We start from the raw sequence: 18,060 nt of genomic DNA, 5'->3' as shown, positions 1-18,060 counted from the left end.
AAAGGAGAATGAGTTTATTCTCAGGCATTAAACAACTCTATACTAGGGATATTAGTAATTACACCATATGTAATATATAGATATTATATTCATTCATGCCTTTCAAGGTCAAGACATCTTTTTCCAGTTGGAATCAATGAGTAGTTATCAGCAAGCAGTGTTTTACCTACAATAAATTCCAGGCAGTAATTTCAGTTAAAGTATGATCTCCAAACTTTAAGTAGTGGAAACACTCCTCATGTTACTCTGTGTACTGCAGGTTAGACAGCTACTACAAACAACCCCACACCAGAAAACCAAACATTCACGTCAAATAAATCAGGTTGATGTAACTTTTTTTCATTTAGCGTCTTTCAGAATGTGATGAAAACGAGTAATCTGTCCATATTTATTCATCTATTGTTTAAACTGTGCATTTAATTTTTACATGTCATTAAAAATGGAAATGTTTCAGAAAATATGATCAAAATTCACTGTCTGGATTTTGAATGTGACCAATAATTATTAGAACTTCAATTTAATGATGACAGAGTAAAATATCGGAATGTAGCCATTTTTATTGAATTTGTAGTATAATAATCTTATTTTCAGGTTGTTGCCAGAGATGATGATCAAGGAGCCAACGGACAGTTGAGCTACATGCTCAGCGGTGGGAACGATGAGGGAGCGTTCACCTTGTCATCCAGCGGACAGCTCAGTGTTACCCAGACTCTGGATCGGGAAACTCGAGGGAAATACACCCTGCTTATTACTGCCACTGACTCAGGTACAACTGCAGCTGAACATCGCTCATCAGACATTTCCTTACATGTTCTAAATCAGCCACAGTATCTTGCATAATCTGTTCTGCTCTAGAGGTCTGAGTTCTGCAACACTTTCTGCTTTATTCCAACATAAAATCATTTTTGGCAATCAGTTTGCAAAATAATGCTGAAGCATCATTTTGAGATTTCCATGAACACCATTGTCAACAAATATCATTTTTATGTTCAGTGTGCACACTGATCTTTTTGTGTGGCATGATAACATAAACATTTTTTGGAGTTTTTAGCTTGCAAAATAGTGGGTGTCTTTTATTTTGTCTTGTTGCACAGAAGTCTTTTCAGCAGCTTCAATTGAATAGCATCCTGTGTTTATTTGGATATGGTGGTGGAGCTTGTTATAGCCAGATAAAAGGTTAACTTGTTATTGCACGGAGGCCAGTTAATGTGCAGTTATAGGACTACGTGCATATCCCTGTTGCAGCCAAATCACATGGTATTCCACTTAAGTATATGTTTCCCCGAGCCTTTCTGGCAGAGCTGTCATGGTCTTAGGGTGGTTCTGTTTCATTCCTGGTCCGGCCATGTGACCGTGCATAAAGCTGTATATTTTTGACTGTTCACAGACTTTGGTGAGATGTGGAACTATGTTGCTGTAATGATGCTGCTGCATGTGGAATAAGATGTATTATTTCATGTATTTCTAATAGTTTAGATAATTTAAATATGAATATTTTTTCACATTAATCACAGCAAAAAGGACCATTTTATATCTTAATGAAGACATATTATTGGTGTTGCTTCATATGGTGTTTAGGAGTTGCCCAACAAGCCAACATACTAATTATGATTCGATCCCGTTTTGTACTCTTCACGGGGACTCCATATTTAGAGCCCTGACAACATTTCCAAAATATTTTGACAGGATACCGAAGCACAATGTTGAGGCAAAAAGAAGGATTTGGGGGTAGAATATCAAAATATCAAAAAGCCCATAATCACAGTGCAGGCTGAATCACCCAGCAGCATTTTCTCACATATTTGAGGCCTGGGCGCAGACGGCCAGGGGAAATGGTTCTCCCAGGCGCTATCTGGCAGGAAATTTCCAAGGTGGACAAAGCAGACATGTCTCCATGGGCTCTGTCTTCCGTGACCCACTCTGAACCGCAGACATTCGTGTTGAAGTCTCTGGTTGTCCCCGCGTGTTTGAGCAGACTGGCAGCCTTTGTCAGAGTGGTTTTGGTTTCTACAAAATGTTTTTTGTAAGAAAAAAAGGCTTTTGCTGTCTGTTAGAAAGATGAAGTGCTGTCATCTTTGGTGCTGTCTGAAAGCAGAGGCTGAGCTGGAACCACAGCGCACAACAAACACTTCAGCTTGACAAAGAGATAAACGACTCCAACTTACAACTGTGTTTGAATTTTAAATAAATCTTCATCTTTTTTAACAACTTTGTCCCTTCACTTTTGGGCTTCAGTGACTTCTCCTCTGAGGCAACCTCCTTTGAAGGTAATCTCATTAATGTAGCTTGAACAGAGTTTTAGCTCCATCTATCTTCAGCATTAGCTCAGTCATCATGAAATTAGTGAATAAAGTTCTTCAACCGTCAGAAAAAGTTATTTATTTTCCTGGTGTGAATCAGTGAGGGAAAAATGTTAAAATAAAATGTGGAAAAAATGTTCCAGGACTTATTCCCTGTCCCAATGCCAATATAAGAGTCTGAATTTTTTTCGTACAAGTCACTCCAGTCAGTGAGACTTTTTCCACTAGTTTTTGATTAAAGATGTCAAGAAAAGTGTCCAATTTGAAGAATTTGCAGAGACATTAACCACTGCATATAAAGAACTGAGTAATATAGTAGCAACTATTTTGCAAAAGCACCATAACTATCAAAACTGGTCGGATCCCCTCAAAGGTGTTTTCCATCTCATTGAGTTACTTTTATTGGTCCATTGTCCTGGTTTAGAGAAATTTGTTTCGCTGCGTTTATGAGTTTAGTGCATCTGCAGACTCACAGAGACACTTGAGAGCTTGCATTGTCCCTGACTGATCTTGCAGCTCAGCCAACATCTGGGATCAGCTGCAGGCAAATCAGATTTTTTAAGCCACTGCTGAGTAATGCACAACTTTGGAGGAATGTGAAGCAATGAGCTCTCCAACAGAGTGAATTGCTTTTCTCAAGCAGTCTTGTTGTAATGGCTTTAACAAAACATCTCCCATTATAGAAAACATATTGTTACACAAATGGAGATTTCTCAGTTAACACAATTATGCTGTTACTCTGCAATTTTTTTTAAACAAACATTGCCCACTGTTTTTTGTTTAAATGTTAAGTGTGTGCTTTATAGCCTGAATTAGACTCTGTTGCTAAAGACAATAGGGTATCAAGTTCACAAAGTAAGAGTTGCTGCAAATGGTCATATTTTTGACTATGAATTGATTTCATATGGACATTGTTAAAAAGTGCTTAAAATCCAGGCAACGTCAGTGATGTTTAGATCATGTTTTGGGTCATGCAGGCATTCCTTACATGTATTTCTCTCTAGTGTAAAGGTTTATCTGAACTGAAGCACTTTGTGTCATCTATCTTAGATCCTGACATCTCAAATCATGATGGAAGTTTGTGTTTCATCGATTCGTTCCCATCATTTTCAGTTTGTTTTGTAGATTCTTACCTTATTCAAAGGTCTCAGGAACATGATGAATGATTGTCTGTGTATAGTTGTACATGTCTTTGCTTTGGTTTGAATCAGTCTGTTTGTGTACTTTTTAACATTTCTAATGTATATCAATGCAGTTTAGTGTGTGGTGAAAAGAAAGTACATCCTCATGATGAAAATAATAAAAAAAACTTCTGGATGTTGCTCAGGTCGCCTCTCGTTTGACTTCAAAATACTTTGGTCTGCAGAAAATGACTCAGTCAGTATAAGATTCCCAGTTCCTTTTAGCTGCAAAATCTACAAAGCCGAGGTGTCCTAATATTTTCCACTTTTAAAATTCTTCCAGTTCAAATGGTTGGAAAAAACCTTTCAAGACTGAATGGAAGCACCGGTTACATCTCTAAGGTCATTGATAATTACTTTCCATTCTGGTGAACTAACAATCGCCTGCATACACTGGAGCAAGCTTGTTAATAAAACAATTATCATACATCAAACTTATATGAATATATTTAGGGCACTTAAAGATGCTTTACAAGAGATTAAAAAAAAATCAGTTGATTTAATTTACAATAATATACAAAAATCCCAAATAAAATAGTATTACTATTAGCAATAATAACCTAGTCTACCTGTGTGATAGAATAAAGATGACCAACCCCATTTAAATGTATATATTGTACATTGTCCTTCTAAAATAATTCTTTTTTATAGTATAGTGTCCCATAAATAGGGTTTCAAATGTAATTCTACACCAGTAACTGAAAATACACATTTGCATTAATATAGTTTATGAATTTTAAGTTATCTTCATAATTCAATTTGTGAGCAAAGTTTCTGCGATTTTTTTGGGATGCACAGTGAGCATACAAGTTCACAATGGGCTCATAATAATCATAGCACAATATAACTATAATAAAACATGAACAAAGAAAAATAATGTACTGATCAGTAAATACATTTTTATTTTCAATAAACGGTGACATGGTGGAAACTGATTTGATCCATTTTGACATGCAGGATATTTAACTGCTTTTATTCAAGAGAAAGCTCAATAAATCTGCAGTTTTCCTTCCAGCACATCTGTCCATAGCACCTCCGTGTTCGTTCATGGCCAATTGATGTCGGGTGAAGGGACGTTTTAGAAGCCTAAGAGACCGCTTAGGAGATAAAGAATTTTAATTACCTTCTCTGTTTAAAAACAAGATCTTTTGTTGTCTTTATGGGCTGCCATGAATCTGCAACCTACAAACTTTCCAAGCTTGATTAAATGACCAGAAATCTGTCATTCTCCAGGCTGAAATCAAGTTTGAACACACACGTAGCAAACAGAAATAAAACAAACGTAGAACAAACACTGATAGCGTAAAATCATCCAACATTCATGATAATAAATCATTAATGGAGTCCATTTCTGCAAGTTTCAGGCGGTTTGCAGCCTAGTGGCAACATGAAGAGTAAGCCAAAGAAAATATCAGGTTCCTGAAATGAACTTTAACAGAGCAGTAACATTCTGGATCAGCTCTTAAAACGCTTTGCAGTAACAATGTGGCCTCCGAGGACTTTTTCCTATCGTCTCTTTTCCAGCCTTTAACAATTGCTGGATTGGAATGTTTTTGAAAATAGCTTTGCAAGCACTAGTGGTGTTGGTGGTGCGGTATTAAAAAAGTGGTGTAGCTTGGATGATTAGTGCTTCAGCCTGGCAAAATTTATGCAGTAATAATGTTTATTAGCTCTATTTTCTTGAGGCAAGTTTGTCAGAAAATAACTTGCTTTATTTTTGAGTGCATGAGTTTAAACATGTATGACTTTAAAGATGGTCTCAGTCCATCTTTATGCAGTCCATATATAAACATTATAGTCATGTTATGAGCGACCTACGCTGCCAGCGTGAGTTTTCCATGTCTCATGCTGGCTATGACCTGCTGGTTTGGGTCCATGGGGAACAATGCTGCATTTTTTGGGATTGTCAAATATTCAACAACACAGCAAATAAAAGCTGCAAAACAATAAAATGACAAAAGTTCCCACCAGGCCCTAAAATATGAAAAAAAACAAATGTTTTTCTGCTTGTGTGCAAACCACGGAAACCCTTTTAGTTTCATATGTGGAAGAAATTATGTAAAAGCATTCAGACACAACACTATAAATAACTACTAGACTGTACAGTAAAGCTTTATTCTGGCTTCACAGTGAGTTTATTTGATTGATGCCTCTAAAATTGTCAAACGCTGCCTCACAAAAGTGTTCATACCCCTTCACCCACAAATTTCAAAGCATTTAATTGCAATTTTATGTGATAGACTCACAGAGAGCTGTATATAATTGTCAAGTGGAAAGTAAGTGTATTTTCACACCTGATAATCTAGTAGACCTGGTGTGATTAAGGACCAAAATTATAGCATCTGTTACATTTTCAGCTGTTTACTCCTCACCTGTGGTGGCACGCCATAAGAACCACTGAAGGAAAGGAAACAAAAACCTCTGAAAAAGACACTGCATCTTCCTTCTTTATAAAATGTAGTGTGAGAGTTTAGCAGTTGTAGTATTTTTCTTTTGTTTTTGTCAAAAGACCACAAATCATTTTTCTTGCAAGTTTGTTTTGATCGTATTTAGTCAGAATGCCCTCTGCTTTAGTCCACCTCCTGATTTTGGTGAGGTCTCCGGTCCGCTTGGCGCTCACATATGCATTCAAATCAAACCAGAGTTCCCTTCAACCAAACTGAGACCTGGGTTTGGAGACAGAGCAGTTTGCTTTTTGGTCTGCATCAAAGTTTTATTGCACTTTCACACCTTCCCAAACAAGCTAGAGTTTGATTAAACCAGACTGAACAGGACTGGTGTGAATCCATCCTTAGTGGGCTAAATATAAATTCAAACTTTTAAGATTTTCACAATGTTGCACTACTTTGTGTTGTGATCAGTCACATGAAATTTGTAATAAAATAAAATGAATTTTTTTTATGCAACGTGACGAATTGTGAAAAAGTTCAGTACGCAGTATTAATGTAAATATTCAGCTCTTTAGTGCTAGAGCAAAGCTTTGGAAACTCTTCTGAGATATCCCTTTCACTGTTTTGCTTGTTAACTGTGAGAAAACCTCTGTTTACTCTGTTTGGCAAACTGTGCAGTGGGACAGCTCGCACCCTGCACTCAGCACCACGAGGCCTTTCATGGCTCTTCATGAGGGCTGCATTAAAAAGAGCTTTGTCGCAAAGCAACAGGTTCTCAGAGGCAAAAAAATGTCAATTTTCCCTCGTTGGCACCCGATTCTCTCCTTTCTGCAAGTAATGATGTGTTTTATTTACATCGTCCCTTCACAGCACAATCTAACCGTAGTCCATAAAGCGTAATTAACCGTTTAGCCTTAAGCTTCAGGCTACAGATGGGCTGTCTCATAAATTCCCACGTTCATCCGTCTTCCCTCAGTCAACCTGTCCTGCACTTCCAGGTTTAATAAATTCGGCTTGTTTGGACACCACAGCTTTACCCTTCCTGTGTGAAGCTTAGCGAATTTCTATTTTTGATCAAGCATCAGTCACTCATTCATTAAAGGAGGAGATTATCTCTTGTGCCAGCACAGACACTCAAACTTGCTTCTCAACACAGCTTAGACTGAAAGACTCAGGGTAACTGGAGGTCTTTCCCAGGAGGTGGGTGCTGCTGCTGTTTGCTGCAGATCGACCCCCTGTGGAGCTCTCACAGCGCCATCCACAATCATGGCAGCTGCAGCAGTCAGAAAACACAGAGCTTAGTTGTTATTAACACATGTCTCTGTACCCCCTCCGGCTCTGGAAGCATGGCCGCATCACCTTGTTCGAGGTTAATGTGATTTGTCCAGTGGTAATGTACACTGATAAGGTGCTTAGACCCTGCCATATGTTTATGCTAGACAATGGTTTATGGGTTGAGAGGCTTACAGAGGAAACTGTCCGTGGATCATTTCAGTGGAAGAGGAGGTAACAGATGGTCAGCTGCTCTCCTTTGGTCTCGGATTGTTATTCTGGAAGTGGAGGTTATTCTTGGTTCTGCTATTTTTTTCACAGAAGAGATCTTAGATCTATGCTGCTGCAGTGAAGTATTAGCAAATAAGTTTTCCCAGATTGAATTAAGTTGTTGCTACATGGACTGTCCTGCTTGTAATTGTTTCTCCAAATTGAATTAAAGCAGGGAGGGACTCTTATGTTGTTTGAGAGCTTTGAGGTCCCTGATGGATCAGGTCGCCTTGCATGATTGGAGATTCTCTGACGCCAGCATCTATTTACCTTATCCCTCTCTGTAATGGTGGCTCATAGGATCAAATGTTTATCTGAGTATGATCAGTCAGATATCTTTCTCAGGATAAAAGTCATGGAGACAGAGTTATCACAGCAGTTTAGCATTTGTACCATATCAGATCTGTGATGCTAAGAAAATTTAACAACACATCCTGGTTGAACCACTTTATGAAACAACAGTTCCTTGAAGTAGATGTTACCTTATAGAGTGGACACATGGTATTCACCGGGCTTAGCTGTGGCCAAAATCCATGATTACTTGAGAATGTGTCTTAAAACATATATAACTATCTATTTTAATAGTTTAGCATCCAAAAATACCTTAGTATGTATTGATAGACTCTGTGGAAACTGTCTTAGCACCAAAGCAGAAGCTAATATCTACTGACTTCCTTCTCTCCATTCTGGGGATTTAGCAAATTAGCACCAAGGAAAATCCAAATTCAGGACTGACTTCTTTGCAAACAGCATATCAAGTAGCATTGTTCATAGGTAATTCACCTTCCCACGCTGCATTCCCTGTCAAATAGTTGAGATTTGCTATATCTGAACCAACAAATAGGGAAGTTGGTTTTGGGTTTTTGCTGTTTCTCTCAGCACTTAATTGTCTAACTTCTGTATTTTGCAGAGACAAGTCAACATCCTAAATGTGCTCCAGTTTTGTGTAATTTCTCTCTTTCTGTTGGAAATGATGATAGTTGCCTTAAAAACCTCCCCAGGATGATTAACAGCAACACTTCAGCAATCTGCCTTAACACTGTTCTAACACACACCAATATTCTCCTAACCATAAAACTTGTCACACTTTTTTTTGATCTTGATGAGGATCAATTAATTTACAAAATTTGCATATCACCATCTTGCTATAGGACTATTGCTCAAGGGTGTAGATGGTTTCTCTCTTATACATTGACCAGGTTGACTATCATTCAGCCCTGACTGTAAGTGAAAGTCTGTTCTTTTGGTTCTGTTAGACGCCTGCCCCTCAAGACCTTCAACATGTGCAAGATGTATTACATCAGATGGATTTGGAGCATTTGTCCCACAATGGCCCCTTCCTATCTACATCTTAATCTGTCATGTCGAAATTCAGATAGACTGGATACTTTTGTCTTAATCAGGGTATTTTTAAGTTCTTGGCTCAAGGTAAAAGCAGTGATGATGGGGTGTAATCACCATCACAGTGTAAGATTGTGGCAATTTACTGACCTGGGATTAACCTCTGAAATAAGATTATCATCTCAGTACAAACTTCAGAAGTTGACTGCTCGATCTGTAACCACAAGTTAGGATTATAAAACCGCTGATTGACATTTTGCTAAATTAATTTTATTCCTGGAGATTATTTATATGAAAGATATTCTATTAAATATCTTCAGGTACAATAATTTAAACAAGTAAAAGGGGAAGGAATAAAGAGTCTGGGGACTGGATTTGCCAATGGAAACATACTTGCCTAACCACAGTGAATGGCTGTCACCGGTAGGCAGCTGACTTCCTTCTGCAAATTTCCAATAGCTCTTTTTCCTGGCTAAATGATGTCATTTATTCTGCAACCACCTTCCAGTTCATACGCTGCCAGATATAGACATATGTTGCTGCCATATTCCTACCGTGCTTTAGGTGTGACACCCAACTCGACTGCAGTTATCTCTCATTTATCCTGACAGTATTCCTCAAGCTTTGCTTGATTCCAGTAAATCTGGAGGAGATGCTGACGTTTCTTTGCACTCTTGGAGCACATTCCTCTCCCGTTGAGTCACTGCCTCCATAAAAAGAAGAAGGGGATGGGGGTATAGTTTGTTCATGAAGAAAATGCTGCAGGATTGCAGCATTTTCTTTTCTTCTTTTTTTTAGCCGATTCAGATCTCTGTAAAAAATAAAATTAAATTAAGAAACGGAAACTTTCAACACTCTTAGTTGCAATGTTGTCCCTGTTATTTAGCAGCCGCTGTCCCATAAAATCACAAAAATGTACCACCTTAACTTTAACTGCTTGAAACAACTGACATTTACATGCCTTTCGCGTACCTGCCAAGATATAGTATTCCTCGACTAAATCTGTCGACCCACGCAATGTAAGCAGATATATCTGAACTATTTGCACTTGGACAACGAGGATTGGAGAGGCTAAAGCAACAGCTGCCAGGTGTTATGTGATATGTGCAAGCGTCAGGAGGCTAAGAAGACGCGTCATGAAGCTGCATGGAGACGTATGACGCTTGGAGAGTCGATGCCCCGAGATTGGAAAAACTCCTTCGACTGGTTTCTAACCAAAGCACTGGGGTCAGAAGAGTGTCAAAGGGATCATTTGTGTATAGTTTAGGTGTCTGTTTTGTGTTTTCTAAGGATTAACTGGAGTCTCCGTGATGAGTTCAGGGGACTGAGGTAAAGGTCAAAAGTTGTGAACAACGGAGGTTGTTGATTTTCCCAAGACAGTAAACAGGTTGTGACATCACATCCTGCACAAAAGCGAAACGTCGAGGAGGAAGGTGCACACACACACACAACCAGAGGTCTAGCCTTGTAGCCTGCTTCCGTCCTGAGTATGGAAACAATAGTATTGAAATGCAGCCACAGCGCTCTCTGTGTGGCAGAAGGCAGCTACAGTTCAGAAAAATACAGCAGCTGGCTTCATATCAAAACCAAATATTTTCTCCATGCTCTCAGTCCCTCTGCTGGAGCTAATGGCTTTTGTAGACAAAGCGACTTATAGCACCCCAAGCCACTTATCGGCCCGGCAGTTCCAGCAGCCTGTTCACAGCGGCTCTGATCAACAGCCGTATTAGCTGCTTGTTGACTGTCACACACACTTTGCCTGGATTAATTTAATTTGAAGTGATACAGACAGCTCGCTCACTTGGATTGCTCCTCGGAAGGAGGATCAGCTGAGGACGAGGTGTTTTAATCTGTTGCCATGGCGACCAGCCTAATGATGACTCGTGTTGCTGAAGAAGCTTTTCCTGGAACTGACATCATTTATGACAGTAGATAATTGTTTGTGTCAATCAATACTGTTATCAATCAACAATAGCAATCATACTCAAATTCCAAACTTCCATTTACCAAAATCTCAAACATTAAAACAAAGCAAAAATAAATAAATAAATATTTATTTGCAATGTTGAGTTTCCATTTTAGAGTTTCCATAGATGCTTTTTATGTTATGCAGACCTCAGATCATGAGGAAAACATCTGTGTTGCCAAATATTATGCTTTAGTTTGACCAGTGCCTTAATATCACATTAATTAATATATTAATAAAAAACTGGTGTGTTTTGAATGAACATAACAAACCAATATGGTTGGTCTCTTACCTGAATTTATAAGCAGCACATACTGATTATAGCAACATTTAGAAACAACCAGATATTAAATGACCTCACTGAATTTATAACTCCGCCGTGTGATCTACAAACACTGGCTGGTGATATTAAAAGAAAGATCTTATTTAAACAGCTTTATATAAATTCAGTTCCAACATCCAGTTCAACATTCTCAACAAGAGAAGTAATAATAAAATCATTGTTTTTCCTGTGTGAATCTTAATTTTTCTGTATAAGGAATTCAGGCATGAAACTAACTTTCGACATGGAGCTCATTTGATCTGGTTTTTGATCCCTGTAATGCCATCCCTAGCTCTGGTCTCAGCTGAAATATTTCATTTCTTTTTAAAATGTTTTTCACCAGTAAAAACAGAAATGTTTGATACTAAGCTTGCACTGGCATCAGTTTAGGACTGGAATATGTTTGTTATTAGAAAACCTGTATAGAAATTTGGAAACATCAACATGTTATATTAATCAACTAATCCTGCTGACCACATGGATTCAAGCACTTTTGTGTCATCAGGTGTCCTGCTATTATTTATTTTGAACTACACAATATTATACTTGTGCAGATAATTACTTTCACTAATTTAGCAGCTAGGTTTCACTGTATAAATTGGCAATGATTTCATAATATTTGCTTTGCAAGCTAAATTCTAGAATCCATGAACTCTTTTAGGAATTGCATAATCACTTCGATTTCAACATTGAGTATGAATGGTTATAAACATGGCAACCTTAAAAAGTCAGAAAAGTCTTAGATAGGTGACTCACTGTGGTGATGAGTCACTTAAGATTAGTGTTATGGTTTCTGGTTCTCTTTTTGGGATGAAGAATGTTTACTGATCGCTCTGTTTGTGTCATTTGTTTTGCTTCTGGAATTCAGCTGTGTTTATTCTCGATGCGCATGTTAGCCACTTCTGTTCTGACCAGAAAACCCTGGATGCATTACAAGCTTCAGGTCAAATTTCTGTTTATTATCATAAAGCCAGGCTGTTATGCGAGGTTCCAGTAAACTACCTCAAATCCCATTTTCTGAGGAATCCCCTTTCTCTTCCTGAAAGAGACTCCGGGGGTCTCCAAACCCAATGATAATCTTAAGTTTTGTTGACGTTCGTTGGGAAAGTTTCCTTTTGCTTTTTGATCACAGGGAAGTCAGAATTAGTGTATACAGCTTAACAGCAGCCATAGCACTCGCAGTAGATTTTCTTTGCTTTTGCCCTGGAGCTTTATTTAACAACTATTACTGAGTTTTGTATATCATTCCATTTAGCTTTATTCTACATAATTTTTTTGCTGTACTTTTTTTATAACAAGATTATGTTAATATTTTGTTTGAACAGAAATTTTTGAAACAGAGGTTGATAGGCCACAGAACAAAACCCAATGATTGCACTCATGAAAGCAGCTCTTCCTTTGTCACGGACTTATTTTTTCGGGGAAAAAAATCCTATTCTTGAAATCAATGCAACATATAATCACAACTAATGGATCTGAAAATGATTCAAGATGACATTAGTTTTCTGTTATTTCATTTTTAGCAACATTTTCTCAAACTCATTGGAAATAATTAGCATATTACACTTAAATGGCCATTTTTCAATACCAAAATATTTGGCCATGTATCCACATCATGTTTTCATTTTGAATTATTTTGTTTGTTGTTAAGAAAGTCGATTTTGTGGTGCGACTGACTGACTGACGGACAAGTCTTCTGTTTTTTCAATTATCTTTTTCAGCGTTGATATTCACCAGATATTCAACAGATGCTTGAATCTGGCTTTTACCAGCTGATGCTGATTTCCCGTTTTCTTCAAGGTCCAACCGGCTGATTTGGATTTTCTTTGTAAGGACTATAACACAAACAAAAACAAGCTCATCTGTGTTCCCGTTGTCTTCGTTCAACTGTGAAATGTAACAAACATCGACTACAAAGGAAAACAGTGATCAAAATTGTTTTGATCCAAAGGAAAATGAAAAGATTGTAAAATCATTCACAGTTGTGCACCAAAGCATTAAATTCATAACTCTCGTGTGATTTTTAACTCAAAACAAAGATGATATCCACTTTTAAGCATGTTTTCCCTTCATGATCTTCCAGTAACAATTGTGATAAAGAGACTAAGTTCTCTCTTCTAAAGTAAAGTTTTACAAGCCAGTGCAAGAATGTTACCCTTATTTTCTGAAATTTATTCATCTATGCGGACTGAATAATATTTAATTCACTTTCACTCTGACCTCCCACTTTTTCCTCTCTCTTCTCTGATTCTTTTTGTTTGGAATTTCCAACACAAGAAAAAGAGACTTTCTGTGGCCACTGTCTAAATGTTGTTGTTTTTTTAATCTCCTTTTAATAAAGACCCCCAACAGTACAGTTTTTCAAGCAGCTGATGTTTTCCACAGCTGTGTACACACGGGTTGTTTATGGTTTTATCTTTGCTCTTCATAATTTATGTATTCACACAGATTCCTGTGGAGAGTTGGAAGAGATGAACTTTATGTTTACAGGAGGTGAAAATGCCTCTCAAGGCTTTCAGATCTCAGCCTGCTCTCCCTCCTCAGGTGCTCAGTATTTACTCTACAAGCCATATGCGCATCATTAAGAAGTGAAAATACCTCCAGGCTTTCAGAGATGTCCCCAAATCCCACAGAGCAACTCTCCGTAACGAGGCTGAACTTGTGTTTATGTTTGGAATATAGATTAGGCAGTTTAGTGTGCCATTCGAGGAAGGATTATAAAAGGCCAGCTCAAGCAAGGCAGATGTATGAAATGCTTTTTTTTTTTTTTCCTGCATTGCAGTTCATTTTCATCTGCTATTGATTAAAATCCAACCCCACAGGGCCTAGCTTGGCCTGTTTCATCACCCGTTCTGGGAGGAAAAAAATGTTTGGATTTCTGCTGAAAATAGCACTTCTCCTCGCTCAAATTCCACTGACTGACTGCCTGACTGCTGCGCACCTTAAAATAGATCCCTCAGTGTGGAGATTAAATCTATAGGTGTCCAAATCCCCAGGAAGGACGACTAAGAGATCGGGTTTCAGAGACATCAAGCTATTTCATGTGTTCTCCTCTGAAGTGGGTTGATGTGACAGAACCAAAGGAAATGCAAAACATTTTTTGAACACATTGGCTTGAATTAAATGAAGCAGGAAAAGTGTGGACAAACTCTCATGATACCAATTGGCCCAGTGTAGATGTTCCACTACATGTTGAGTCTGACACAATAAATCACTGGATTGCATCAGAAAACTGGAGCCATAATGCCATTCAGATGTTTCTATTTCCAGCTCGTGGTGGCACAACGCGTACTTTAAAGCAATTCTAATGAAATAAGTGTATCTTTTACTTCCTCCCTTTCCAGGCTCTCCATCCCTCAGTGGGACGGGAACGGTAACCATCCTAGTGGATGATGTCAACGATAACATCCCTGTTTTTACCGCCTCCACCTTCCACACTACCATCATGGAGGACGCCCCAACAGGAACGGACGTGCTTCTGGTCAACAGCTCTGATGCAGATGTGGGCAACAATGGCGTTATAAGGTAGACCAATAAAAAATGCACTTATATTGTGACTATACAGCCCAGCTATGGGGAATAGTAAGTACACGCCTGACATCAGTGATGACTTCAAAAAAGCCATTGTGTCTACACATCAAACTACTAGTGGTTTTGAGGTCATGTCCAGAATAGTAGACGTTATTGAAGATTATTCAGAAGTGTAAAATATTTAAGAAAGCATCATATATTGTAATGAAATTCAATTTGAGGTCAGTCAGTTCAATGTTCTGAGAAACAGCATGACTTGTTTGGAATAGACTAGGAAGATAAAATAAGTACAGCTGCATATCTTTGGTTTTCATAATTTTATCTGAATGAACCACAGGAAGGACAAAAATGGAAAAATTTCCTTTGGACGCAAAAGAGCGAAGTAAAGATGATCAACCATTATTTTGCCCCATATTTTGAGAAAATCTAAAGTTTCGTGAAGCACAGTGGTGAATGGACTCATGGTTTGGCCTTGTTTCACAAACAGAGTAGTTGAACTTTCCTACATAAAAAAATATTATACAGTCAAATGTAACATAACCTCTGCAAGTTGAAGTTTAGTTTAAAGAATAAGAGCTCCCAATACAACATCGAGTCAATAATAGAATGACAGAAAATGCTAAGAATCAAGGTGTTGAAATGCTCCAGTCAAAGGCTTGACCTTGGGATGTACATAGTTTTTTTCATGACTGGAAACCTTTTCTTACTTTCAATGAATCAGCACAGACACTGTTTAGATTTGACAATGATGTGCTTGTTGCAGTAACGTTACCGTCATTCTGAAAGACAACTATATTACATGGCCATAGATTACAAGGAATCGTTTTCAGTTTGATTTTATTGCAAACAGATTGCCTCTGGAATTTATGTTTCCAAACTTCTTTTATTATGTCATCTTAGTCCAGATCATGACTCAGTTTTACCTTTTTTTTGTTAGGTTTATGACACTCTGGGGTGACTGCAGTTCATGACAGTGGTTCAGTTTTCAGAGTTCTAGTGAAAAAACAATGTTTTTGTTTAGGCTGTTATTTCCAAGCTTGGATGAAAATTGTGTTTATAATCATAGCTTCTGCCATGTGGGGGGAGACTTCTAAGAGTCTTTGGCTTGATCTCTCTAAAGACGGACGCTGACTCAGGTCCAGCCCCTCCTCTTTCCTCAGCAACCCCACTGAGTGCACATTGGGGGTACCACAGCGTGTTCCAGTTTCCCAAAACACAGTAATGAGGATGTTAATTGTTGATGACAGTAGGAGATGGTGCCCATCAGGGGTTCGAGGCCTTTTATAGAGTCCAGAACCGGTTACCTTCACTTGTTAGTTTCCATTCTCACAACTCATCTACACATAAAACTTGAACTCAAACACATGCATCTGTGGACAGCTTATATTGGTGAGAATATCTAAATAAGCTTTTCATGAAGCTCACACGTTGTCCTGCCATTTGTAGTGCTAGCTCTGTAGGGAGAGCACTTTTCAAAATATGTTCCAGTGTGAACATGTATGTGTCAGTTTACATTTAAGGTTGGGATCCTGATGGAGATTCAAGAGCTAAAGGATGAAACACCATATTTATTTGAAAACAGAAATGAATGCCCCTCCTTGGTTCACCCTTTATGTCATAAAGGAACCATATTTTGGTTGCATTGTAGTACAATTTTCATTGGATTTTCTTTGTAAATTTTTCAACCATGTCTCACTCTTTCATACAAAAATACTGAGACAGGTATTTGTTCCCTTACAGATTTATTTTCTACTTCAGAGAAATCAAATTCTACAATTAGATACAGCTAACCAGAATAAATTCAAAATGATTTTATATATCCAAATTGAGCTGGAAGTATTTGCTTTCTAAACCTATTAATTTGTGAAGGCAGCTGGAATACAGTGTAATAACTATGAATGAGCAATGAGATGGTTTTTAAGCATTAATGGTCAAATTAAACTCACACCAATATGCCTCAATTAGATCTAAGTCCTGTCTTTGACTAGGCCACTCTGAACCTTTATTTTATTTTAGCCATTGCTGAAAAACTTGCTGTTTTGTTTTGCAGTGGTTTTAGATCAAACTTCCAATTAGTTCCTCTTTTGTCTGTATTTTGCCAAATCTTGTGGGTCATCATAGTTCGGGGGGGTTGGCAATGTGGTTTGCACTTGGAAACTTTCCCAAGATGCTATTTTCCATTAACTCTTACCTAAGGCAGATGAGGTTTGTTGCGGTTAAAAATGTTGTTCTAGTTTCTTCCACAACCTTCTTGGCGAGTTGTTAATGTGCTTTTTGAGTAATTTTAGTTGCCTGGCAACTCCTGGCATGATTCATCAATGTTTCCACTGTGGTTTGCTGGAATACCAATGCCTTAGTAGGCTTTGTAACCCTTACTACTGACAGATATCCATGATTTTTTTTCTCATTTGTTTTTGAATTTCTTCATTACAAAGCATAAGATGTTACTTTTTGAGCCTTTGAGGCTACTTTATGTTGACAGACATGTTAACTTCTACAGGACAGTAACTGAGCCTTGGTATGGCTAGTGAAGTAGTCTCAAAATGTGATCGATAACTGTTAATTCATGATATAGGAAGGGCAGCATAGGGCCTGGTTCGGATAGTTTTTTCCCATAATATGGGGAATCATTATATAAAAACTATTTTCTGTTTACTCAGGTTACATTTGTACTAAAATTTATTTTGAGATTCAAGAAGATTTAGGTATGACATAAAAACATGAGAACTTTGTCATGGGGCAAGTGCTTTTCACAATAGATTTGTTCAAAAAAACACTCTGAACTTATTGTGACTCCTTGAACAATAAATCAGAAACTGTATCTGTATCTGATGTGACTGGATGCTTATGTATAGTATTTAACTTGATTCAGTCAACCGGTTATACATAATATCTCTTTTAATTGAAATATTTGACCTGTCATAACTCATTTTAACACATAATTAAAACCCAAAGCAACTCCACAATTCAGAAGCGAATAGGTGTTTTGCTAGTAAACATGATACTATTACAGCTGATATCTGATATTTTTGTTTTCTACAGCTACAGTCTAAGTGGGGGACATGGCCAGTTCTCTATCAACCCTGCAACAGGGCAGATTATTACCAGCTCTCTCCTGGACCGAGAGGAGAGGGACAATTACCAGCTGCTGGTTGTTGCGACAGATGGAGGGCAGCCCCAGGGCTTGTCGAGCTCCGCCACCGTGTCCGTGACGGTGGCCGACATCAATGACAATCCTCCACGCTTCCATCATCACCCCTACGTGACCCACATCCCTGCCTCCACTGCAACAGGTTAGTTAGGGGCTCTAAAATATTACACTGTTCACCTGGTACATCTGTTTGCTCCTCAAATCTGGTTGACATGGTTATAAAAATAATCTATCACTAAAAATATAATATATTTCAGAAATTTAAGTCAAAAGATTGTAGCTGAAAATGAAAATGTGAAATTCAGTTTCTCAAAACATTAGACCAAAACAAAGATA

General features: G+C 38.0%; 1 protein-coding gene across 1 annotated transcript in view; it reads left to right on the top strand.

Annotated features, from left to right (window-relative positions):
- Positions 1-18,060, top strand: part of LOC129360800 (protocadherin Fat 4-like) — a 120,210-nt gene that overhangs the window by 77,402 nt on the left and 24,748 nt on the right. Inside the window, 3 exon segments of the mRNA XM_055031218.1 lie at positions 592-766; positions 14,387-14,567; positions 17,616-17,866. Of these exon segments, the coding sequence (XP_054887193.1) occupies positions 592-766; positions 14,387-14,567; positions 17,616-17,866 (607 nt within the window).

Source organism: Poeciliopsis prolifica, unplaced genomic scaffold (assembly GCF_027474105.1).
Source record: "Poeciliopsis prolifica strain line A6 unplaced genomic scaffold, Auburn_PproV2 SCAFFOLD006, whole genome shotgun sequence".
In the NCBI taxonomy this organism is placed as follows: Eukaryota; Metazoa; Chordata; class Actinopteri; order Cyprinodontiformes; family Poeciliidae; genus Poeciliopsis; species Poeciliopsis prolifica.
The sequence above is the reverse complement of the archived record's forward strand: the minus strand, read 5'-3'. Positions and strand labels throughout refer to the sequence as shown.